The sequence below is a fragment of the Carcharhinus amblyrhynchos genome, chromosome 18 (genome assembly GCF_965287045.1).
Source record: "Carcharhinus amblyrhynchos chromosome 18, sCarAmb.v2.hapA, whole genome shotgun sequence".
In the NCBI taxonomy this organism is placed as follows: domain Eukaryota; kingdom Metazoa; phylum Chordata; class Chondrichthyes; order Carcharhiniformes; family Carcharhinidae; genus Carcharhinus; species Carcharhinus amblyrhynchos.
Window position 1 is genome coordinate 26246958 of NC_137341.1, and position 24740 is coordinate 26271697.

General features: G+C 42.2%; 1 protein-coding gene across 1 annotated transcript in view; it reads left to right on the top strand.

Moving 5' to 3' along the window:
• The window catches only part of flii (FLII actin remodeling protein), a 68577-nt gene that overhangs the window by 25603 nt on the left and 18234 nt on the right, over positions 1 to 24740 (top strand). Inside the window, exons 14-22 of the mRNA XM_080206620.1 lie at positions 2330 to 2509; positions 6081 to 6160; positions 7606 to 7680; positions 15249 to 15332; positions 15976 to 16147; positions 16576 to 16680; positions 16869 to 17060; positions 17756 to 17944; positions 24258 to 24397. Of these exons, the coding sequence (XP_080062746.1) occupies positions 2330 to 2509; positions 6081 to 6160; positions 7606 to 7680; positions 15249 to 15332; positions 15976 to 16147; positions 16576 to 16680; positions 16869 to 17060; positions 17756 to 17944; positions 24258 to 24397 (1217 nt within the window). The remainder of the gene's footprint in view (positions 1 to 2329; positions 2510 to 6080; positions 6161 to 7605; positions 7681 to 15248; positions 15333 to 15975; positions 16148 to 16575; positions 16681 to 16868; positions 17061 to 17755; positions 17945 to 24257; positions 24398 to 24740) is intronic.

Here is a 24740-nt window from a genome sequence, read left to right on the forward strand (position 1 = left end):
AATAAAATCACTTACCTGTTGTTCTGCCAGTTTCCACACTGAATTCCAGTGTGGTCCCGACTGCGCTGGATACTGTCATTGAAACATGCGCAATTCTCCTGGCCCGACTTGCCAAAAAATTAATAGGTTGGGGTGGGAAAGTCTTTCCTGTCTACCCAGTCTAGGTCCCTCATAATTTTGCACACCTCAATTAGGTCACCCCTTAGCCTCTTCTATTCTAAGGAAAACAATCCTAGCCTATTCAATCTCTGCGTTGCTGCAGTTTTCAAGCCCTGGCAACATGCTTATAAATCGCCTCTGCATTCTCTCCAGAATGATTATGACCTTTCCCATAATGTGGAATCCAAAACACCAGCTGTTGCCGAACCAACATTTCACACAGTTTCATCATAACATCCCTGCTATTCAATACCTCGCCCAATAAAGGAAAATATTCCATATTCTTTCTTGACCATTTTGCCCACTAGTCCTGCCACCTTCGTGAACTTGTAGACAGGCACTCTGGAGTGTCTCACTTCCTCAAACCTTCTCAATATCTATTCATTTACTGAGTATTCCCTTACTTTGCCCTCCTCAAATGCATTACCTCAATTTCCCAGACTGAATTCTATTTGCCACTTTTCTGCCAATTCAATGAAACCATTGATATCAAACTCCATTGACACTGGAGTTGACACCAATCCTCTTCACAATCAACTACACAGCCAATTTCAGTGTCACCTGCAAATTTCTCAATTGTGCCACTCAGATTTAAGTCTAAATAATTAATATATACAACAAACAGTAAGGGCCCTGACACTGAGCCCTGTGGAACATCACTGAAAGCTGTTTTCCATTTGCAGAAAACATTCATCGACCATTACCTCTTTTTCCTGTTACTGAGCTAATTTCGCATCTAACCTGCCTCCTCCACTTGTATTCCATGAGATTTCACGACAGAATAAGTTCTAAAAATATAACTAACTGTTGACACATTGCCATGTCCCATGTCCATCCTATTTTGAAAAATTAGCTCTCTTTTGAGATATAACTGAATGCTGCTGCTGCTTGCAAGCTCTTCCCTGGCCTTCTATCCCACCCCTCTTAAATGCTATCTTGTAATGGTATGTATTCCCACAGACGTTGGGAAGTTTCAGTATCTGAGTGGCTATTCGTCACAGATGAACCCAGACTGAGTAGTGGTGGACTATTTCACCCTGAAAGGTAGTACCAGTGTTTGTTTTCCTTGATATTTGCATAATTCACATGCTTCGAAAAACCCTGCGAGTAGAAACCATTATTCTCACTTACTTTCTTGTCCCTCCCCACAAGCTCTCGAACTCACCCAAGAACAGTGTGGCTAAGTATAGCTGCTTACTGCTGCCTTACCAAGCTGTATAACTCAGTTTTATACTAAACGGTACATTTACCTACTATTTCCCTTGACGTCTCAACAGCTTTGGTTTGGAAACTTAAAGACACCATTAAACTTGCATCTTCTCTTCATCACTTTTGTATGTTGATTCTCCAAGTGTACAATTATAACAATTACACTGCTGAGGGAAATCACTCAGCTAATTGTGCTAGTGCCAACTTTTTAGTTGGAGCAACCTACTGCAAACCCATTTCTCTGCTTCCCTTAATAATTTGCCAGTTTCAAAAAACCAATTTCCTTGTTGATGATGTTATCGATTCTACAACTTGTGATGTGTTCCATGGTCCACCAACTGTGTATGTGGAAATATTTCCTGCATCTTTTGTTATATTCCTGATGGCTAGTTGAGGGAAATCATCAGAGCCCGTCTTTAGTTTTAGTTTTTTTAGTTTATTTATTAGTGTCACAAATAGGCTTACATTAACACTACGATGAAATTACTGTGAAAATCCCCTAGTTGCCACACTCTGTGCCTGTTTGGGTACACTGAGGGAGAATTTAGCATGGCCAATGCACCTAACCAGCACTTGGAATAGATTTATTTGCAATGAAACTTTATAGGTATAAATCTCCTGACTCTGCTATGCTGTGTCAGTTCTCTTTATATATGCTCAAGTAACCATTTAATCAATGCCCTTCACATCTATGTGCTTAACTATCAAATGATACATTCGATACAACCCCCCTCTTCCCACCATCCATATTCATCTATTGATAATCCTGAATTAATAGACTTTTTGTAAGTTCTTTGAGAATATCGTGGTGGACCCTCTTGAACTTCTGTAGTTCTTGTGCCGATGGTGAATTTTTGTTATCCAGTTGCCAACCATTGGAAACAACCTTTCACTCTTTGGCCCTTTTTTTAATGGTTTTGAAGTTTTGTTTTGTAATGCTTAATGCTATCATATTTTGCAGACAATCCTTGATGAAAACGGTGCTTTGAACTGGCAAATTTTCTACTGGATAGGACAAGAGGCTACTATGGATAAGAAAGCTTGTGCTGCTATCCATGCTGTCAATCTCCGGAATTTCCTCGGTGCGCAGTGCAGGACAATCCGTGAGGAAATGGGCGATGAGAGCGAAGAATTTAGTTTGGTCAGTATGTGGTTAAGTATAGAAGGTAATTTCGGTATCGGTATTGTCTCAATTGTGGAATGTGCCTGATTAATGTGAATTATTCACTATTGTATACCATTTACTTTCATCCAGTGTCTTCCTTTTTTTTATACTGATTAATTGGAAGTAATAGACATTATCAATATACCAAAGCAACTGCCTTCATGGATAAGCCTAGACCAAGATTTTCAAGCACAGTTGAGTGGATTCTATCTTTCTCTGTTTCCACAAATATGCTTTCCAGAGAATTGTTGCTGGTGATGAAAAGTGGAGATTCTTATCTTTGCTTAGATTAATTATAGCATCTTTATGAAGGTCGGTTAAGTTACTGAAGATTGAGGCCAAACCCTGTGGCCTGTTTGTATTGGTATGACCTCACTTACAGACTAATGAGCCTTACATCAGTGGTAGGGAAATTATTGGAGAGCATTCTTTGAGACAGGATTTATTCCCACTTGGAAATAAGCGGACATGTTTGTGAGAGGCGAATTGATTTTGTGAAGGGGAGTTTGTGTCTCACTAACTTGATCGAATTTTTCGAGGAAATGATGAAGTTGATTGATGAGGGTAGGGCAGTGGACTTCAGCAATGACTGATAAGGATGGGGACATGGACTTCAATAAGTCCTTTGACAAGGTCCCTCATGGCAGAGTGGTGCAGAAGGTGATGTCTGATAGGATCAGAGGTGAGCTGGCAAGGTGGATACAAAACTGGCTTGGTCAAAGAAGACCTTTGAGAGTAGCAGTGGAATGGTGCATTTCTGAACAGAGGGCTGTGACAAGTGGCATTCCTCAGGGATCAGTGCTGGGACCTTTGCTGTTTGTAATATATATAAATGATTTGTAGGAAAATGTAACTGGTTTGATTAGTAAGTTTACTCACAACACAAAGATTGGTGGATTTGCGGATAGTGATGAGGACCATCAGAGGATACAGCAGGATATAAATCAGTTGGAGACTTGGGCGAAGAGATGGCAGATGGAGTTTAATTCGGATAAATGTGAGGTAATGCATTTTGGAAGGTCTAATACAGTTGGGAAATATACAGTAAATGGCAGAACCCTTAAGAGTATTGATAAACAGAGGGATCTGGGTGTACAGGTACACAGGTCACTGAAAGTGGCAATGCAGGTGGAGAAAGTAGTCAAGAATGCATAGGGCATGCTTGCCTTCATTGGCCAGGGCATTGAGTTTAAAAATTGGCAAGTCATGTTGCAGCTTTATAGAACTTTAGTTAGGCTGCACTTGGAATATAGTGTTCAATTCTGGTTGCCACACTACCAGAACGATGTGGAGCCTTTGGAGAGGGTACAGAAAAGATTTACCAGGATGTTGCCTGGTATGGAGGGCATTAGCTATGAGGAGAGGTTGGAGAAACTTGGTTTGTTCTCACTGTAATGATGGAGGTTGAGGGGTGACCTGATGGAAGTCTACAAAATTATGAGAGGTGTGGACAAAGTGGATAGTCAGAAGCTTTTTCCCAGGGTGGAAGAGTCAATTACTAGGGGGCACAGGTTTAAGGTGTGAGAGGCAAGGTTTAAAGGAGATGTATGAGGCAGATTTTTTACACACATAGTGGGTGCCTGAAACTCGTTGCCAGGAGGGGTAGTGGAAGCGGATACAGAGGTGACTGTTAAGGGGCGTCTTGACAAATACATGAATAGGATGGGAATAGAGGGATGTGGTCCCCAGAAGGGTAGGGGGTTTTAGTTAAGTCGGGGAGCATGGTCGGTGCAGACTTGGAGGGCCGAAGGGCCTGTTCCTGCCCTGCAATTTTCTTTGTTCTTTGTGCATTTAATTGCTTACATCTTGAGGATTTGTATAAGCATACCGATCTCCAGGACATGTATAGGTGGGAGACCGTATGTGTGGTTGTGTGGCAGTGTGCATTGGGAGGCTCTGTGGAAGTCCTCGCACAGGGACTGCACGGTATGACAATACTGTACCTTTAAGAAATGCATTTTAATCATGTTTCTATGCTTAATGTGTTAGTCGTCCCTTCCATTTTATCAGAGCCATTTTGTCTGGAGAACTGTAATGTTACTGCAGCAACATAATTGGTCTTAATTGATGCAATATTTGTTTAATCTGAATTAATGCAGTGTTCTGTTTTGTGTTTTGCCCTGGGATATTGCAGAGTAGTCCTTGATGAAGTTGATTGACATGTAAGGTCATATGACTGGGTAGAGCTAGGCTTACACAGAGTTTAATCTGCTTTTGAGATTTTTAGAAAGAGTTGCTTTCTCTACCTCTTGCTCTGGCTGAAGTGGATACTGGAAATAAGGCATTTACTCTGAGATTCTACTGTTCGAAGGTGGAGCTTTCTCTAGAAGTTGCTGCATGAGAATTAGAAGACAAGTATCTGTCTGGATCATTCTCCAGAAATGTCAAAAGGCTGGAAATCTAGTACCTACATAAGCTTCTTTGGTTTTTGTGCTAACTGGTTCTAAAGAAAGGATTCATATCTGTGGGGGTACTGCTAAATTGGAACAATTGAGATAGCTAGCTGTTCAGAATTATATTTTGTCATGTTTATATATTTTAATTGGTAAAAGTTATGCTAAATGTTTTATTATATTCTGACTGTTAAATAAATTTTGTTTTGATGAAAGCTTCGTAGTGGGTCACTTGAATCATACCTGGAGTGAAACATCTTATGCTCGCCCTAAATGTCAAAGTCAACTGTGAACGTTAGAGTCTAGGCTAACTTCGTGAAATACCTTGGAATTTCTGATCTGGTTCTTAACAATGACAATTGCCTGGGAAGTTTAAACTTCCAATGGGCAATTACCGTCTGATACTCTAAATCGGAGACTTTGAATAGTTCTGACTGTCCTAGCAGAATAATTACCCAGGAAAAATTAGAAGGAGCCTGAGTAAAAATGGCACTGATCCCCATGACCCTATCAACTTACTTTGGGTATTTAATCATCGAGACCTTGGTTTATGGCAACTACTGCTGGCAAAAGTGGTTTTGGTTTAACTTGCCCCTAGGTTGCTGCCCTGCATTAGAAGGCCTCAGGATCCAAGTCAGAAGAGTAAGTTAAAAGGAGTGGACTGTGATTGCTACTTCTTGGGAATTCTAGCCCAGTATGCTTCCTTGTTGTGTAATGTTTTAGTACTAAAGTTATGATTGTAGTGTTTAAATGATTGACACCAATACAGCACTTAATTAGCTCTAAAATGGTACAGATGCCTCCTGACCTACTGAGTATTTCCACCATTTTCTGTTTCTATTTGGGTTCCAGTATTTTGCTGTTGTATTAATGTTTTCTTGATAGTTTGATGTTTGGAATGGTCAGTTTCAAAAGCCCTTTTGAAATAGCAATTCAGAGCTCGTTGTGAATATTTATAGGACTGTTAGACTGACTTTTACTTTGAAGCTCCAGTTGGGATTTTTGATTTCATCTAATGTGGTGTGGTAATTTGCCCCCTTTAGACAGGAGTTGATAGATGCATTATACTGTAGACAGATTTCAGTTTTATCAAATTGATATCTATTAAATGAATGTATAATTTTTGATAGTTTTAATTTTTATTTTTCCTGCAGATATTTGATAATATTTCCTATATTGAAGGGGGAACAGCTAGTGGCTTCTACACAGTGGAAGAAACGCAGTACATCACCAGGTAAAGGAGAGGAGGAAAAGTGGCTCTCTAATAGAGATGATATAATGAAGAGTCAGAATTTGCGAATGGAGTTGTTGATCTATAAGGTTGTTTAGCTTTTTACCAACACAGTTAGGAAAACACCATACTTAGAGGACATGGTTTAATGTTGTGCAATATTTTTCTTGCCTTACACTTTTAATTCGTCACAGTATAATTGTTCCATTAGTCCTTACCAGAGGTTTTGTAGTGCAGGGGATGATGTCCCTGCTTCTGAGCCAGAATCTTTTGCTTCATGTCCCACTCCAGATCTTGATATCCAGGGAAGGTGTGTTCGTAATGTGACAGAACAAGTTGAATATTAACTTGTCATTCCTTCCAACATATGCCAGTGGTAGGCAGTGAGAGTGGAAATGATTCCTGGTCAGCCATTTGATGGAAAGGAACTGGAGCCTCCACCATCACTATTCATAGTTCCAGGCTAAAGTGTGAACCTAAAAATGTCTGCTGTCACCATAGCTCTGACTCCTTAGAAGACCGGTTGGCTCATCGGCTGGAATGGATTAAATTGATGGTAACAGCACAGGGTTCAATCAGTGTGCCAGTTGGGATGGATTTGGGACCTCTCTTCATCTTACACTTTGTGGAGATCACATTGCTGTGGGTTAGATCAAGGTTTGAGCAGAGAACTAAAGAAGTCATCCTGATTATTGGGCTATAGTGTCTCATAAGTCACAACTTATCTCCATGAACTCAAATTGAAAGGACCAAATCTGTAACCTGCATAAATTTGTGTTTTTATAGTTCTAGTGAAAAACAGATTCTTGTATTTTCCTAGAATTTTATATATGAATGTTAATATAATTATATAATATGTTTAGTTATCCGTGGTATTGCACATGAGGTGCAAGTAAAAATCCCAAGTATAACCTTCAAGTCAAATGAGTTGAAGAGATGAAATGTAATTCAATTGGTGCTCAGGTGTATTTTGTACTTTAAAATCATAATTCAGTGATTATTATTATAATGAACACAGGAATTTATAGTGGCAACATAAATGAGCATCTTCTAAAAATATTTCCCCATGGAAACAGTTGCTTGTTAGAATTATTTAACCAATTTCATTGCTGAAATCTCTTTTTGAAATGGAAGTTGTCTGTTGCTGTTCTCAGTAATTGAATTTCCAAAATATAATTTCAAGCTAAGTAAATGGCACCAATTTGACCCTATTATAAACTAGCCATTAAATTATTTTTTAATGTCTATTAGTAACTTCATTAAAGTTTTTACTTGACCTGTGTTTTTCCCCAAAGTTTGGGGATGCACTTGTTTCTTGGTGTAGTAGCTTTATTCACTGGAGACAAATCCCCCAGTTTGCGAGTTGTAACTTACTGTTCTTGACTTATCTGGAGCATTTGATAAAGGAAATTACAGGCCATTTTTATAAAGCTTTCTTTCCCACACAGGCTATTTCGGTGCTATGGTAAGAAGAATATAAAGCTTGAGTCTGTTCCACTTAAAGCCTTGTCTTTGGACCCTCGGTATGTAGTACAGTATTTGACACTGTTCAGATTTATCATTTTCAATCATTTCATGTTAATCAGCCAAGCTGTAGTTTAATCATTCTGCAACACTGAGCTTCTTTACCTTGATGTTCATATATTACAGGAAAACTCCACTCAACGTTTTGTTGTATTCGTATTTCAGCACTAGAAAATGTTCTAGCTAGCAGTCACAGACCTGCAGCCAGCAATGATGTGCTTTCTCCAGAAATGGCTTGAGTTAGGAAGCTGTGACTGCATTGTGTGTTTTTCATAATTCAAGTGGGCATAGTTTTACTAGTCCAATTAACTTCCTAATGGCAACAATGTGCTGAGCAGGATGCTAAGCTATGAGTAGTGATGGTTTCTATGATTGTAATGTTGTATTGGCTCCCATATAAAGCATAGTCAACTGGGTCACTTGGATGTGGGAAGGATAGAGGACTCGCATCTTCCAGCAAGAGTTAGCACCTTCAGAGTGGGGTTAGGCTGTGTCTATGAATTGCATTTTAGCAAGAGTTAGTACATTTAGGAAAACAGGTTGGTGGAATGGCTGTTGGGAAATGAGTGCAAGTGTGCTTGTTAGATGCTTAATATTTTTTCTTCTTTCCCTCTGACTAGGGAAATCAAGAGCCTAACACTCTGTGGAAGTGTGAGTTTGCACCCATTGTGCTCTGCCACTTTTTTCCCCCTTCCAGTTTTCTTAAGCTGTAATATTTTTTATTAATTCATGGGATGTGGACGTCACTGACTGGGCTAGCATTTATTGCCCATCCCTAACTGCCCTTGGGAAGGTGCATCCATGTGCTGTATGTACACCAACAATGTTGTGATGGAAGCAGTTCCAGGATTTTGACCCAGTGACAGTGAAGGAATGGCATTAAATTTCCAAGTCAGGACAGTGTGAGGCTTGGAGGGGAATTTCCAAATGGTGGTGTTCCCATGTGTCTGCTGCCCTTGGTCTTCTAAGTATTGAAGGTGCCGTCTAAATATCCTAACAGTGCATCTTGTAGATGATACATATGGCAGCACTTTCTGTGTGGTGGAGGGAATGAATGTTTGTGGAAGTCAATCAAACAGGCTGCTTTGTCTGGATGGTGTTGAGTTTCTTGTGTTGTTGGAGCTGAACTCATCCAAGCAAGTGGAGAATATTTTATCACACTGCTGACCAGTGTGTCTTAGATGGTAAAGGTACTTTGGGAAATCAAGAGGTGAGTTACTCCCTGTAGAGTTCCTAGCTTCTGACTGTTCTTGTAGCTTTAGTTGGTAGCAAAAGCCACGAGCTTTCGGAGTGCTTGCTGCTCCTTCATCAGGTGAGTGGGAGCTCTATTCACAAACAGGGCATATAAAGTCACAAACTCAATTTACAAAATAATGATTGGAATGCGAGTCTTTGCAAGTAATCAAGTCTGAAATGTACAGACAATCTGAGTGGAGAGAGCGTTAAGCACAGGTTAAAGAAATGTGTATTGTCTCCAGACAGGACAGTTAATGAGATTTTGCAAGCCCAGGCAAGTCATGAGGGTTGCAGGTAGTGTGACATGAACCCAAGATCCCGGTTGAGGCAGTCTTCATGCATGCGGAACTTGGCTATCAGTCTCTGCTCAGTGACTCTGCGCTGTCATGTGTCATGGAGGTCGCCTTGGAGAACACTTATCCGAAGATCAGAGGCCTAATGGCCGTGACTGCTGAAGTGTTCGCCAACAGGAAGGGGACAGTCTTGCCTGGTGATTGTCGAGTGGTGTTCATTCATCTGCTGTCGTAGCATCTACATGGGCTCTCCAGCGTACCATGCCTCAGGACATCCTTTCCTGCAGTGTATCAGGTAGACAGCGTTGGCCAAGTTGCAAGAGTACGTACCGTGTACTTGGTGGGGAATGCCTTCCATCAGGTACGCGGTACATACTCCTGCAGTTCAGCCAACATTGTCTACCTGATACGCTACAGGAAAGAATGTCCCGAGGGATGGTTCACTGGGGAGACCATGCAGACGCTACAACAGCAGATGAATGAACACTGCTTGACAATCACCAGGCAAGAGTGTTCTCTTCCTGTTGGGGAACACTTCAGCAGTCACGGGCATCCAGTCTCTGATCTTCGAGTAGGTGTTCTCCAAGGCGGCCTTCACGATACACGACAGTGCAGAGTCACTGAGCAGAGACTGATAGCCAAGTTCCACACATAACCATCCTCAACCGGGATCTTGGGTTCATTATCCGTAACCCCCATGACTTGCCTGGGCTTGCATAATCTCACTAACTGTCCTGTATGAAGACAATACACATCTCTTTAACCTGTGCTTAATGCTCTCTCCACTCACATTGTTTGTACCTTTGAGACTTGATTACCTGTAAAGACTTGCATTCCAACCATTATTTTGTAAATTGAGTTTGTGTCTTTATATGCCCTGTTTGTGAATAGAACGTCCACTCACCTGACGAAGGAACAGCAAGTGCTCTGAAAGCTACTGGCTTTTGCTACCAAATAAATCTGTTGGACTTTAACCTGGTGTTGTGAGACATCTTACTGTGTTTACCCCAGTCCAACGCTGGCATTGCCACATCTGTTCTTGTAGCCACACTGTTTATACAGCTAATCCAGTTCAGTTTTTGGTGATTTGTAACCCTCCAGAATGTTGATAGTGGGGGATTCAGCGATGTTAATGCCATTGAATGTCAAGGGGCAATGGTTAGATTCTCTTGTGTTGGAGATGGTCATTTTCTAGTCCTGTGTGACACAAATATTACTGGCCACTTGCCAGCCCAAGCCTAGATGTTATCCTGGTCTTGCTGCTTTTGGGCATGGATGACTTCAGTATCTGAAGTTGCAAATTATATTGAATATGATACAATCATCAGCAAGCATCCCCACTTTTGACCTTATGAAAGGAAGACCATTGGTGAAGTAGCTAAAGATGGTTGGGCTTAGGACAGTATTCTTCTGTACTGATGTCCTAGAACTGAGATGATTGACCTTCAACCACCACAACCATCTTCCTTTTGTGCCAGGTATGACTCCAGCCGGAGGAGCATTTTCCTCCTGATTTCCATTGACTCCAGTTTTGCTGGGATTTCTTGTTGCTGTACCTAACCAAGTGCTTCTTTGAAGTCAAGAGTGTCACACTCTCCTTACCTCTGGAATTCAGTTCTTTTGAACACATGTTTGAACCAAGTCTGTAGTGAGGTTGGGAGCTGAGTGTCAGTGTGCAGGTTATTAGAAACATAGCACAGTACAGGCCCTTCGGCCCTCAATGTTGTGCCGCACTATGTCCAATCCCAAGATCAAGCTACCCCCTCCCTATAATTCTGGGGTGCTCCATGTGCCTATCCAATAACCGCTTGAAAGTTCCTAAAGTGTGCGATTCCCCTATCACAACAGGCAGTCTATTCCACACCCCGACCACTCTCCGAGTAAAGAATCTACCTCGGACATCCCTCCTGTATCTCCCAGCATGAACCTTATAGTTATGCCTCCTAGCGACAGCTATATCCACCCGAGGAATAGTCTCTGCACGTCCACTCTATTAGTCCCTCTTATCATATAAACCTCTATTAAGTCGCCTCTCATCCTCTGCTCCAGAGAAAAGCCCCAGCTCCTTCAACTTTTCCTCTTAAGACCTACCCTCCAAACCAGGTAGCATCCTGGTAAATCTCTTCTGCACTCTCTCCAATGCCTCCACATCCTTCTTACAATGAGGTGACCAGAACTAAACACGATATTCCAAGTGTGGTCTCACCAACGTCCGGTATAGTTGTAGCATAACCCCATGGCCCTTAAACTCAAACCCCTTGTTAATAAACGCTACTACACTGTAAGCCTTCTTCACGGCTCTATCCACTTGAGTGGCAGCCTTCAGAGATCTGTGGATATGAACCCCAAGTTCTCTCTGTTCCTCCACATTCCTCAGAACCCTGCCGTTGACCCTGTAATCCACATTCAGGTTTGCCCTACCAAAATGAATCAATTGCTAAGCAATTGCCACTTCATAGCAATGTTGCTGATCCCTCCCATCATCTTTTGATTCTTGAGTAGATTAATATGGTGGTAATTAGCTGGGTTGGATTTGTCTTGCTTTGTGTACAGGATTTTCCTCATTTCAGGTAGATGCCAGGTTATGTTGCCTAGGTGTGTGGCAAGTTCTGGGGCTCAATCTTCAGTACTACTGCTGGAATATTGTCAATACCCATAGCCTTCATAGTATTGTGTACCTTCAGCTGTTCGTTGATTTCCTATGGAATGAACTGAATTAGCTGAAGACTGGTACCTATGATGTTGGGGAGGAGGAGGCCAAGATGGATCACTTACTTGGCACTTTTGGATGAAGACTGTTGTGAATGTTTCAGCTTTATGTTTTGCACTGTAGTGCTGGACTCCTGATCATTGAGAATGGGGATATTTGTGAAGTAGCCCCCACCATTCATGGCAAGATGTGGTAGTACTGCAGAGCTTAGATCTGATCGATTGGTTGTGTAATCACTTAGCTCTGACTATTGCTTGCTGCTTAAGCTGTTTGGCATGCAAGTAGTCCTGTGTTGTTGCTTAACCAGGTTGACACCTCATTTGTAGGCAGATGCAGTGCTGCTCCTGACATGCCCTCCTGCATTCTTCGATATGCTGGGTCATGAGGTTTCAGGTTATGGTTGAATACAGTTCTGCTGATGGCCCATAGTGCCTTATGGATGCCCAGCCTTGAGTTGCTACATGTGTTTACAATCAGCTCCTTTTAGTGGTAGTGTCACACAACATAATGGAGGTGTCCTCAATGTCAGAACAGGACTTCTCTCCAAGGACTGTAAGGTGGTCGCTCCTATCAATAATGTCATGGACAGATGCATCTGTGGCAGGCAGCTTGGAACAAATTTGTTGTTCCCTCTTGTTGATTCCCTAACCACCTATGGCAGACCCAGGTTAGCAGCTATGTCCTTGAGAGCTCAGTCTGTACTGGTGTCACTGAGCCACTCTTGGTGCTGGACATTGAAGTCCTCCACCAGAATGCATTCTGTACCCTTGCCACCCTCAGTCGTTCCTCCCAAGAGCTGATGAATATGGAGGAGTACTGATTCATTAGATAAAAGGTGTAAAACGTGGTAATTAGCAGGTGGTTTCCCTGACTATTTGACCTGACACCATGATGTGCAGAGTCTCCCATTGAGGACTCCCAGCTCAACACCCTCCCCACTGTGATGCCACTTCTGCTGAGTCTGATCTGCTGGTGGGATAGGACATAACCATGGATGGTGGTGTCTGGGACATTGTGTAAGGTATGCTATTGCTTGACTAGTTTGAGGCAGCTATCTGAATTTTGGTGTAAGCCCCCAGATGTTAGTAAGGAAGACTTTGCAGGATCTACAGGGCTGAATTTGCTGTTCCTGGTGCTTAGGTCGATGCTGTGTGGTCTGTTCAGTTTTATTCCTTATAAAGCTGTTTATAAGGCTTTCTAGCTGTTCGATGCAGCTGAGTGGCTTGCTGAGCCACCTCAGAGGACAAGTGACTAATAGGCCAGACCAGGTAATCACTACAGATTTCCTTCTGTGTTTGTAAAATTAGACACGTGTTGAATTAGCCCAAATGGTCTTTTCTCAAGTTCTTATTTATAAACTGTGTACGAGACATTAGTGAGCCAGACGGATTTTTAGAACAATTGACAGTGGTTTCATGGACATTTAATTCAAGCTTTTATTGAATTCAGTGTGCTAGAGATCAACTTCCCTTAGTGTCTTGCTTTTCATCATGTGACAATACATGGAGGGACTGATTTTTTTTTACCATTTTCATTTTAAGTGCTGAATTTGGGCATAATGCAGATCTGACTTAGAAATCTGCTTTCAGGCGCCTCCATATGCACTCAGCCTGAAAAAAAAATCTCCAGTCCCGTTCATGCTGTGGGCGGGGCTTAGCACGGCTGAAATCATCGGAGCTCTGAACTGTGCGTGCGCAGTTGGAAAAAAATGTGAAAATCCACGCCCATGTCAGATCGCTCCTGGGCCACAGAAAGCAGAGAAAGCGGCCCGGGAGTGAAAAGTGGGAGTGATGACCCCCACAAACATCACTGCCCCCTTATGTATCCCCCCCACTACCCACACACATCACTGTCTTCCTTATCCACACCCCCCCCACCCACATACATCATTGTCTCCCTTATCCACCCTCCCGCTACCTACACGTTACTGTCCCCCATATCCACCCCCTCGCTACCCACACACATCACTGTCCCCCTTATCCACCCCCCTCGCTACCCACACACATCACTATCCACTTATCCAACCCCCCCCCCCCCGACTACCCACACACACCACTTGTCCCCCTTATCATCCCCCACTACCAGACTGATCGCCACCGCTGCGCCCTCCCCTCCCCAGTGATCCGCTGGCAGAGGGCCCCATCTGCCCACCCACTGCTTGCCCCGCACCCACTGCTCACCCCTCCCCTCCACACCCTGTCTGACCCATCTCCTCCTCCCTCTGCACCAAAGATCAGCCTTCCCCCACCACCACCAGACAATGATCACCCTCGACGGAGGGGCTAACCCGAAAGCTTGCGAGTATATTATCAAATAAATAGGTTGGACTAAAACCTGGTGTTGTCAGACTTTTTACTGTGTTTACGCCAGTCCAACGCCGGCATACCCACATCATGCCCCCCCCCCCCCCCCCCCCCCCCCCCCCCAAACCAGAGCATGATCTGACCAGCCTCTCTCCTCCCCTTCCACCACTGATCTGAGTTAGAGAGCTGTTGGAAGTTCTAAACACGCTCTTCAGCAGCTGGAGCACCTGATTCAGACTTTTATTTAGCAGACCCATTACGGCGTGGTTCCAGATTGGCAAACGTGGTGGTAAAAGGGGAAATGCTTATAAAGTTGGGTGGGCAGTTCATTAATTCAATTTAACTACATGCAAATGCATTTAAATTGCTGTTGCGCCTGTTTTGGGCATGAATCGCATCACCGCCATTCCCGGGTTTCGGTGAAGTGGTAATCTGTGCAGACGCAGGCGTGGATCACGTTAATGACCTTACACCTGACTTTACCACATTGTCGGGTGTGATGCAATGGTAACATCGGGCCCAGAGTGTCTGCTTTCCAGCTGGATTACAGTCAAGATGGAACCCTGGCTAAAGGATTTTTTTTCCCTTGCTAACTAGAAAGGCATCAAACACAATTGTAGTTTTCCTGTTGTTCTACAAGATAATATTGGCTAATCCAGCACAGACTAGGGAGTGAACCTGACACCTCCCTGACTTGTTTATCTTAATTTCACAGATTATTCTTTTCCTTTTCCTTCCCCTCCATATTTTCCCCACCGCACCTATACTTGTCACAAGTTGCAGTTCTGTGCAGAGAGGTTTGCCTCCCATAACATAGGCATTCCATGTTTACCATTTGCATCACAACTTTTCTTTGCAATTCTGGAATTTGAAGACAGTGCTGACAGCAGTACCTGAATGAACCGTTAAAACTAAATCCCTTAAAAATGACTTTTGATTTCATTTTATAACTTAAGGTTGTGTTATTTCCTTTACATTATTTTGTTTCTTCAGGATGTTAACACTTATCCTTGTTTTTTTTCTAGCTTTGTATTTCTTCTGGACCATGGACTTGAGATTTACACCTGGAGAGGCTCCCAGGCCACACTGAGTGCAAGCACCAAAGCTCGGTACTGTTCCCTGAGTACTGCATAGCTTTCGCCTAGGGATGGGGAAAACTTGAGTGGATGCAGAGAGAAACACCAAGATTGATTAAGGTGTAAAGGGAATCAGCCGCAAGGAGAGATTGTGGGAGTTTAAGCTTCCTGGCCCAGCAAAAAAATTAAGGGGAATCTTGCTGGGGTGCATAGTGTTATGGATCAAGTGAACCCAAGTTATTACTTCCAAGTTAAATCAGGGCCATCAATGCCAGAGAAAATGAACTTAAATGTGAGAGATGGATTTAAAAAATCCATGATAGTTATTTGATACAGTAGTGATATCAAAGCATTAGTGCTTTTGAGTTGTAGTTGATTGTGGACAGGATGTGTTTGTAAAACTAGAAGCGCATGTTCAATGACCCAAATGGTCTTTTCTCAAGCTCTTATTTGTAAACTGTGTATGAGGTTTAACAAAGATGCAATCTGGTCATGATTAACTGAAACACAAATGTGACTTGTTTTAATGTGGGCTTTTCAGTTTTATGATATTTTTAGTTTCAGAAGCAACTTGCACAATATGAAGCCCGGTGTGGACACTGTTAAGGATCTGCTCTTGGATACATGGCATTGTTCTATCAGAAGTGCATTATAACCAGAATTTTCTATCTTTCAGGCTGTTTGCTGAAAAAATAAATAAAAATGAGAGAAAAGGAAATGCAGAGATAATACAGCTGATGCAAAACCAGGAGACACCAGAATTCTGGGAGGCTATGGGAGGACAACCAGAGGAAATTAAATGTCACGTGGTAGACAATTTCAAACCAGTGCGGCCTAAACTTTATAAGGTAATAATCAAGCAGATTTATTAATAAAGCAAGTAGAAATAAAGCTATATTTAGCAAAGATTGCAGGTAAAACTTGTGTTTTGCACTATACTTTTCTAATATAATGCATGTACGTTATATATGTTCCAGGATGGGTGTTTAAACGGATGCTTCTGTGGTTTCACAGTAGCTTGAGGTCAAAGAAGTATCAGTATGAAATGTTCATATTGGTCTAACATTGAAACTATGGAAGAGTGAAAGTGCATCAGGTATATTTCTTGATGAGGCAGTGGTACTGATGAGTTTTAACTGAATGCTCCTGCATAGGACTGTTTTCCTTAATTGAGAACTCTGCTGGAATTGGAAGGTGTTTGGAGACGGTAAAAGGACAACAACTCGTACAATATAGATTTTTAAAAAGTGAAAGTTGATTGCTTTTGTTTCCTTAGGTTGGCTTGGGTCTTGGATACTTGGAGCTTCCTCAGATTAATTACAAACTTTCTGTGGAGCACAAAGTGAAGCCGAAGATTGATCTGGTGCCAGAACTGAGACTGGTACAGTAACTCTTCCCTTATGTGGGTCTTGAATTTTGGATGGTATTGACTAGGAATGGGTGTGTTCTTTTTACATCTAGGCTTGTTCATTATGTGATGTTAAACCCAATTAAAGGTCCAGTCTAATATTGGCATCCTTATAGTGTTACTATAAATCAAATTGAGGAAAATTACCCTTTTCATTTCAGGTCCAGAGTCTCTTGGATACACGATCCGTCTATATTTTAGACTGCTGGTCAGATGTTTTCATCTGGATTGGACGGAAGTCTCCACGATTGGTCAGAGCTGCAGCCTTGAAGCTGGGTCAGGAGTTGTGTGGCATGTTGCACCGCCCCAAGCATGCTATCGTTATCCGAAATCTGGAGGGAACAGAGTGTCAAGTAGGAAACTTGCTGGCTTTGGGTTACAGTTGGGAATGTGCAGGAAAGAAATGGGAACCAGTTTAATGGTGCTGAAATACAATTCATTTAAAAATGAGTAAAGTGACAGTTGAAGCAAGGTGCGATGAAAAGTTGGCTGCTTTGAGATCCTGGGTAAGAGTGAACTAGAGTGGTGATGATGCAATGAATCTTGATTTCAACAAAGTGGTGTAGGTATTGAGGTTAATGGGTTGGATGTCTTCCTGGTTTTTGAACAATCAGTTTGCCTGAATGATATTTTTGTTATTATGTTGATAAGATATGTGTTCCCAGAATTCATATTTGACATGGGTACCTGTACTAATAACAGTGAGAGGGAGCAGAAGCTGTTGGTAAAACTTCCATTTGGACATTTTGCTCAAGTCTGTAAGGAGTGGTTTTGTCATTTTATTAGATAAAAGGAAAAGATTTTTTGCGCTTTTGTTTTTGTTAGTCTTGAGAAGCTCCCAAATGGGGATTGCTATTGCTAACATGCAAAGTCCTGCAGGATTAATGAGTGTTGCATCAGAACAGTGTTTACTGTATGAGTTAGGGCACAAGCACGTAGTGACTGTTTTCTGCGCCTGATTGGTGATCTATCAATGTTCACTTGTTTTTGACAGAATTTTGTTAATGACTGTGTTTTCTATTCACCATAATCTGTTATTTGAAACTAGGTGTTTAAGTCTAAATTCCGTAACTGGGATGATGTCCTGAAGGTGGATTACACAAGAAATGCAGAGACTGTGCTAAAGAAAGAAGGTCTCATGGGTAAAGTGAAGAAGGATGCAGAGAAGAAAGATCAGGTTAAAGCAGATCTGACTGCCCTATTCTTGCCACGACAGCCACCAATGCCACTCTCTGAGGTACTAGTTATAATTACAGTTAAGACCATTAAGTTTAGGTCAAGAAGCAAGTTTTATCAAAAAGGGCCTGACTCTTGGAGTCTATCAATTAACCATTGCTATGCTGTACCTTTAACAATAATGCAGTCACTTTCTTATTGTCTATAAAGCTTCCTTCTGGAATGCTGAATACACTAATAGGTTTTTTTCCCCAAGAATAACTTGTGAATATGAGGTTCCAGTATACAAGATTTCTGTAATTTCAAGCATCACCTTGAGCATTAGTTTGTAGCCTGATGCCTGGTTCTAATGTGAAACGTTTATGCAACTTGGTCTCTCTGCACCTCAGCCTTTTAATTTGCTTTCATAAGCCATTCCTTAACTGTGATATTGGACATAGACTTTTCCTTATGTCATGGTCAGTACCTTTTATTGTGAGGTTGCTATAAAGCCCATAACCAAATCTGTCATCAAGATTGGGAACCCAAGTGCCTGATGCTTCTAAAAGGCAGACAAAGTGCAAAAGGTGAGTAGAGGGGCCCAGTCCTGCCAACCTAATGAAGATTGGCAGGACTGCAGTGACGGAGGATAATAGTTTGGAAGAGCAGCAAGTAGAATCCATATGGGTGGATGAAGAGAAGCAACAAGGGCCAGGAAATATAGTTTATGGCCCCCCCTGAACAATAGTTATTTCGTTGGACAGATTATTAATCAAAAAGGAGGGACTTGTAACAAAGGCAATGCAAGAATCATGGGGAGCATTTAATCTTATTAACTGGACAGATCAATTTGGCTTACAAAGTAAATTGGAAGATGAGTTCAAGGAACATATCGGAGACATTCTTTTGGAATAGTATGTTTCAGCACCAATCAAAGAAGAAAATATTTTAGATTTTGTTTTGTATGATGACATAGAACTAGTTACAGAATTCAGAGATGTACAGTCTCTGCATAGAGATGTATAAAGAAAAGCAGTGCTTCAAGTAGCAACCTCTGGGGAGCCTCATCTGCACCTTTCCTCAGTTAGGTGTCACACAGTAAATTTTGAATCCACTGTCCCTTTTATTCCATGGATTTCAGCCTTGCTACAAAGCCAATATGTGGTACTTTATTAAACACTTTTTTGGAAGTGTATTTAGATCACGTCAGCCAAATTACCCTGGACAAAAATTTTCAGATTATCATTTCTAAAATCTTTCCACCATTGCTGTTATGCTGACTGGCCTTTAATGGTTGGGTTTATTCTTGAACCCTTCGTTGGCTCTTTGGCATCAGCACTGTCTCTAAGGAGGATCGGACGATTAATGAGTGCCTCCACAATTTATTTCCTTCAAAATCCATGGATGCATCCCATCTGGTTCTACTGATCACAGAACATTACAGCGCAGTACAGGCCCTTTGGCCCTTGATGTTGCGCTGACCTGTGAAACCAATCTAAAGCCCATCTAACCTATACTACTCCAATATCATCCATATGTTTATCCAATGACCATTTAAATGCCCTTAATGTTGGCGAGTCAATTTAGAACCAGTTTTTCTAATGCCACCTCTTTATCAAATTTTAGCCCATCCATTTTCTCATCTATATTCTCAATTACTAGGATTCTGGCAGTGTGTTCTTCCTTGCCAAAGAGATACAAAATACTTGTATTATTAACTTGATATCTGTCACATGCACCATTTTTCTGCTTCATATTATTCTATTAACCCATCCATCCTTACCCTACCTGTCCTTGTAGCCAAACAATCTCCTTCTTAAACTGTTCTGTTATGTATGTTGTTCTTCATTGCAAATGGTTTTGAATACAAGAGAGAGAAAGTCTTGTTGCAATTGTATAGAGTTTTGATGAGACCACATCTGGGATACTGTGTATCGCTTTAGTCTCCATACTTGAGGAAGGATATACATTTCTAAGAGGAACAAAGCTTCATTAAATTGATTCCTGAGATGAGTACTATCCTATGAGAGATGGAGAGAGTGAGCATTTATATTCTCAGGAGTTTAGAAGAAAAAGTAGTGATCTCATGATGTATAAAATTCGTAAGTGTCTTCACTGGTGATTACTAGGATGAGGGTTGTAGAGCTTTGAGCAAAATGGGCTTTAAGTCACGAGTTTAGAAGAATCAGAGGTGATTTCATTGTATGTAAAAGGTTGCAAGAGAGCTTGAACGGGTAGATGCAAGACTATTTCCCTTTACTGGAACAGGGTAGAACATGGGGCCATCATCTCTGGGTGCGGGATGAACATTTTTGACTGAGATGAGAAATATCTTCACTCAGGATTATGAATTTTTGCAATTCTTTACCCCATAGTTTTGTAGATATTCAATCAGGGTATATTCAAGGTTAAACGTCAAGGGAATGTGGGTATCAGGCAGGAAGTAGAGATGACATCGAGGATCAGCCATGAACTTATGGAATGGTGGACCTGCCTTGAGGGATTGTATGGCTTACTCTACTCCTAACTTTTATATTAATATCCTTAAAATGAATTGCCATTGATGGAAATAAAAAATCAAATCGACTATAATCTTTTTTTGAACTATTAGCCAGGAGCAGTTGAAGAGAGATCTAGAGGTCCCATGGTTAGGGCCAACATCCTAACCAGCATGGTTAGGATGTTGGCCTGTTGCGCTGTGATTAGATTTAATTGAGTAGGGGTTTGTTTCTGGGTATTGCATCTCAGGAGGGTCTTGGAGGAAGTGTGATGCAGATTCACTGAAATGATACAGAAGCTAAAGGAATTAAATAGAGGGCAATTTGCATATATACTTTATATGCAAATTATATTTAATTGAATAGAGAACATTAATGGTCAATTAATTGAGTTGCTTAAAATTAAAAGATATGATTAAAAGGCCCAATAGCCCGCGGGAAGTGGAAGAAAGTATATGTAAAGAAATTCTGGATAGGTGTAGAAAAAATAGGATTGTTGTAGTGGGAAACCTTAATCTCTCTGGGGTGGATTGGAAGGTGCCTAGGGCTGGGGGTCCGGACGGGGAGGAATTTGTAAAATGTTTACTGGAAGGGTCTTTGGAGCGGTATGTAGCTAGCCTGACTAGAGAGGGGGCTATACTGGATTTAGTTCTGCGAAATGAGCCTGGCCAGGTGGTCGAGGTTGCAGTAGGGGGACAAGTGGCTAACAGTGACCACAATTCTGTCTACTTTGGGATACTAATGGAAAAAGATGAGTGCTGTCCGAAGGGGAGGGTGCTAAATTGGGGGAAGGCTAGATACAGCCGGATTAGGCAGGAACTTGTAGATACTGATTGGGAGAGGTTGTTTGAGGGTTAGTCCACGTTCGGCATGTGGGGGTCTTTTAAGGGACAACTGAAAAGGTTGCAGGAAAGACGTGCCAATTAAGAGGAAGGATGGGAAAGGAAGGATTAGAGAGCTGTGGATAACTAGGGAGATTGAGGACTTGGTCAGGAAGAAAATGGATGCGTATGTTAGGTCTAAGCAACTGGGAACGGAGAGAGCATTGGAGGAATAGAGAGAGAGTAGGAGGGAGCTCAAACAGGGAGTTAGAAGGGTGAAAAGGGGGCATGAAATGGTCTTGGCAGACAGGATTAAGGAAAATCCAAAGACATTTTACTTCTATGTTAGGAACAAAAGGGTAGTTAGAGGAAAAATCGGTCCTGTTAGGGATAGAGGAGGGGAACTATGCTTAGAGTCTGAGGGAATGGGGGAGATCCTGAATGAATACTTTGCATCAGTATTCACGAAGGAAAGGGACTTGTTGTCTGGTACTGCCTTGGAGGGAGTTGTAGACCCGTTGGAGGAAATATCTATTATGAGGGAGGAAGTGTTAGGGTTTTTAGGTAGTATTAAAACTGATAAATCTCCGGGGCCTGATGGCATTTATCCTATGCTTAGGGAGACGAGAGATGAAATTGCTGGGCCTTTGACGCAAATCTTTGTCTCTTCTTTGGACACAAGTGAGGTCCCAGAGGACTGGAGGATAGCGAACGTGGCACCGTTGTTTAAAAAGGGTAGTAGGAATAACCCGGACAATTATAGGCCGGTGAGTTTGACGTCAGTGGTAGGGAAGTTGTTGGAAAGGATTCTTAGGGATAGGATGTATATGCATTTAGAGTGTGGCAATTTGATTAGTGATAGGCAGCATGGCTTTGTAAAGGGGAGGTTGTGCCTTACGAATCTGGTAGAATTTTTTGAGGAGGTGACCGAAACGGTCGACGAAGGACAAGCCGTAGATGTCGTCTACATGGATTTCAATAAGCGTTTGACAAAGTCCCTCATGGTAGGTTGGTGGAAAAGGTGAAGGCTCATGGAATACAAGGACAGGTGTCTAGCTGGATTGAGAACTGGCTTGGTAACAGGAGGCAGAGAGTAGTAGTGGGAGGGTCCTTTTCTAGCTGGAGGTCTGTAACGAGTGGTGTACCGCAGGGCTCAGTACTGGGACCTTTGCTATTCGTAATATACATAAATGACTTGGAAGAGGCAGATAACACAAAGATGGCTGGACTTGCTAATAGTGAGGAGCAGTGTCAGGCAGTACAGCAGGATAAAGATAGGCTGGTATATTGGGCAGAGAAATGGCAGATGGAATTTAATCTACATAAATGCGAGGTGATGCATTTTGGAAGAAATAATGTAGGGGGGAGTTACATGCTAAATGGTAGGTCTATTAAGAGTATAGAAATGCAGAGGGACCTGGGGGTGCAAGTACACAAGTCATTGAAGGTGGCGGTACAGGTGGAGAAGGTGGCGATAAAGGCCTATGGTATGCTTGCCTTTATAGGGAGGGATATAGAGTATAAAAGCTGGCATCTAATGTTGCAGTTGTGTAGAACGTTGGTTTGCCCACACTTGGAGTACTGCGTCCAGTTCTGGTCGCCTTACTACCGGAAGGACATGGAGACCCTGGAGTGAGTGCAGAGGAGGTTTACCAGGATGCTGCCTGGTATGGAAGGCATATGAGTTATGAAGAGAGATTGGGCAAATTGGGGCTGTTCTCCTTAGAAAGGTGGAGAATGAGGGGAGATCTAATAGAGTTGTATAAGATTATGAAGGGTATAGCTAGAGTGAACAGAGGTAAGCTTTTTCCTAGGTTGGATACAAAAATTACGAGGGGCCACGGGCTTAGGGTGAGGGGGGTCGGTGAGGTATAATTCAGATGTTAGAGGGAGGTTTTTCACACAGAGGGTGGTGGGGGCCTGGAATGCGCTGCCAGGTAGGGTGGTGGAGGCAGGCACGCTAGAGTTGTTTAAGGTTTACTTAGGCACATGAGCGGACTAGAGATGGAGGGATACAGGAGTCTGTTCTAAATAAAGATCAAGAGCCTTGGGACGTCCCTGGAAATCAATTGATTCCTATGGACCTTCCAACATATTTCATGGCTCACTTGTCTTACTTCTGAGCTTCTGGGGATTCCGTAAATGTCTGTCTAAGTTGTGCATGTTTATTGATGTCTTTTTTACTTCACAGGTGATTCGGTCCGCCTTGTTGCCCAACAAGGGGCATACACGCGGTGGGTCGTGCGAGGGCTGCTCTTGGATGTTGTTTCAAGAGTTGCCTAGTGTTTCACATCGTTAGTGTACGCTTAAACTGGACTATCTGACGGGCAACATGACAGCTCAGTGACTATCACTGTTTGCTGTGCAGATAAATGGATTTGGGCCAGTGTCTGTGGGAGTTTGCACATTCTCCCTGTGATTGTGTGGGTTTTCTCCGGGTGCTCCGGTTTCCTCCCACACCCCAAAAACATGCTCTTAGGCTGATTGGTGTAACAAATTGTCCCGAAATTAGTCTTCCCTCAATCTTCCTCAGTAGGCGTAGACAAAGGTCATAGGTAGAGGAGGGCACTCACAATGTTAAAATGGCGGCGTGGGCTAGTTGGACCGAAGGGCCTGTTTCCTGTGCTGTGTTGTTCTTTGATAAGGTAGATGGAAGCTGTATGGTGGAGGGAGTCATGAACAAGAGGAATAAAATTAAAATCGGAGCTACTGTTTACAGGGGTGATGTTAAGAAACATTTAAACAGAAGACAGTGGAAATGTGGAGCTCTCATTCCTCCAAAATGAGAATGAGGGAATTTTGGAAAATTTCAAAATTTAAGAAGATATTTGTCAGGTAAAAGTATTAAGGGATATGGGTAAATGGAGTTGAAATACAGATCAGTCATGAGCTAATTGAATAGTGGAACAGTTTGAAGGCTGACTGACTAGCTCATGGACCTTGTTAATTATGGCAGTAATATTTCTGAGGTATTCAGCTTTCCAAAATTTACTCTGTTGGCCTTTCTCACAGTTTGTTGGTGTAAATGAGATGTAGTTTGTTCAACAAGTAGTTAAGTCTCGGTTTCTTACTTCAGGCTGAGCAGTTAATGGAGGAGTGGAATGAGGACTTGGATGGAATGGAAGGCTTTGTGCTCGAAGGAAAGAAATTTGCACGCCTTCCTGAAGAAGATTTTGGTCATTTTTTCACCCAAGACTGTTACGTCTTTCTTTGCAGGTAACTAGTTAAAATAGTGTTACATATTAGACAAGATAACTGCACAAGTACAGTTTCATGCTGATGTGAACCAGATTGGCTGGAAGGCATTCATATTAAGGGCCCAATTTTACCATGCATTGTGCTGTTTTTGGGTGCGAAAACTTGGTAAAATTGGGCGTGAGGCCATTAATGCGATCTGCACGCGTGTCTGCACAGATGCTCACTTTACCAAGTGGGAAAATGGCCACGATCCGATTCGCACCCCAAACGGGCGCAATGGCGATTTAAATGCCTTTGCATGCATTTAAATTGAATTAATAGGCTGCCATCCCAAGTTTACCAGCATTTCCTCCTTTATCAT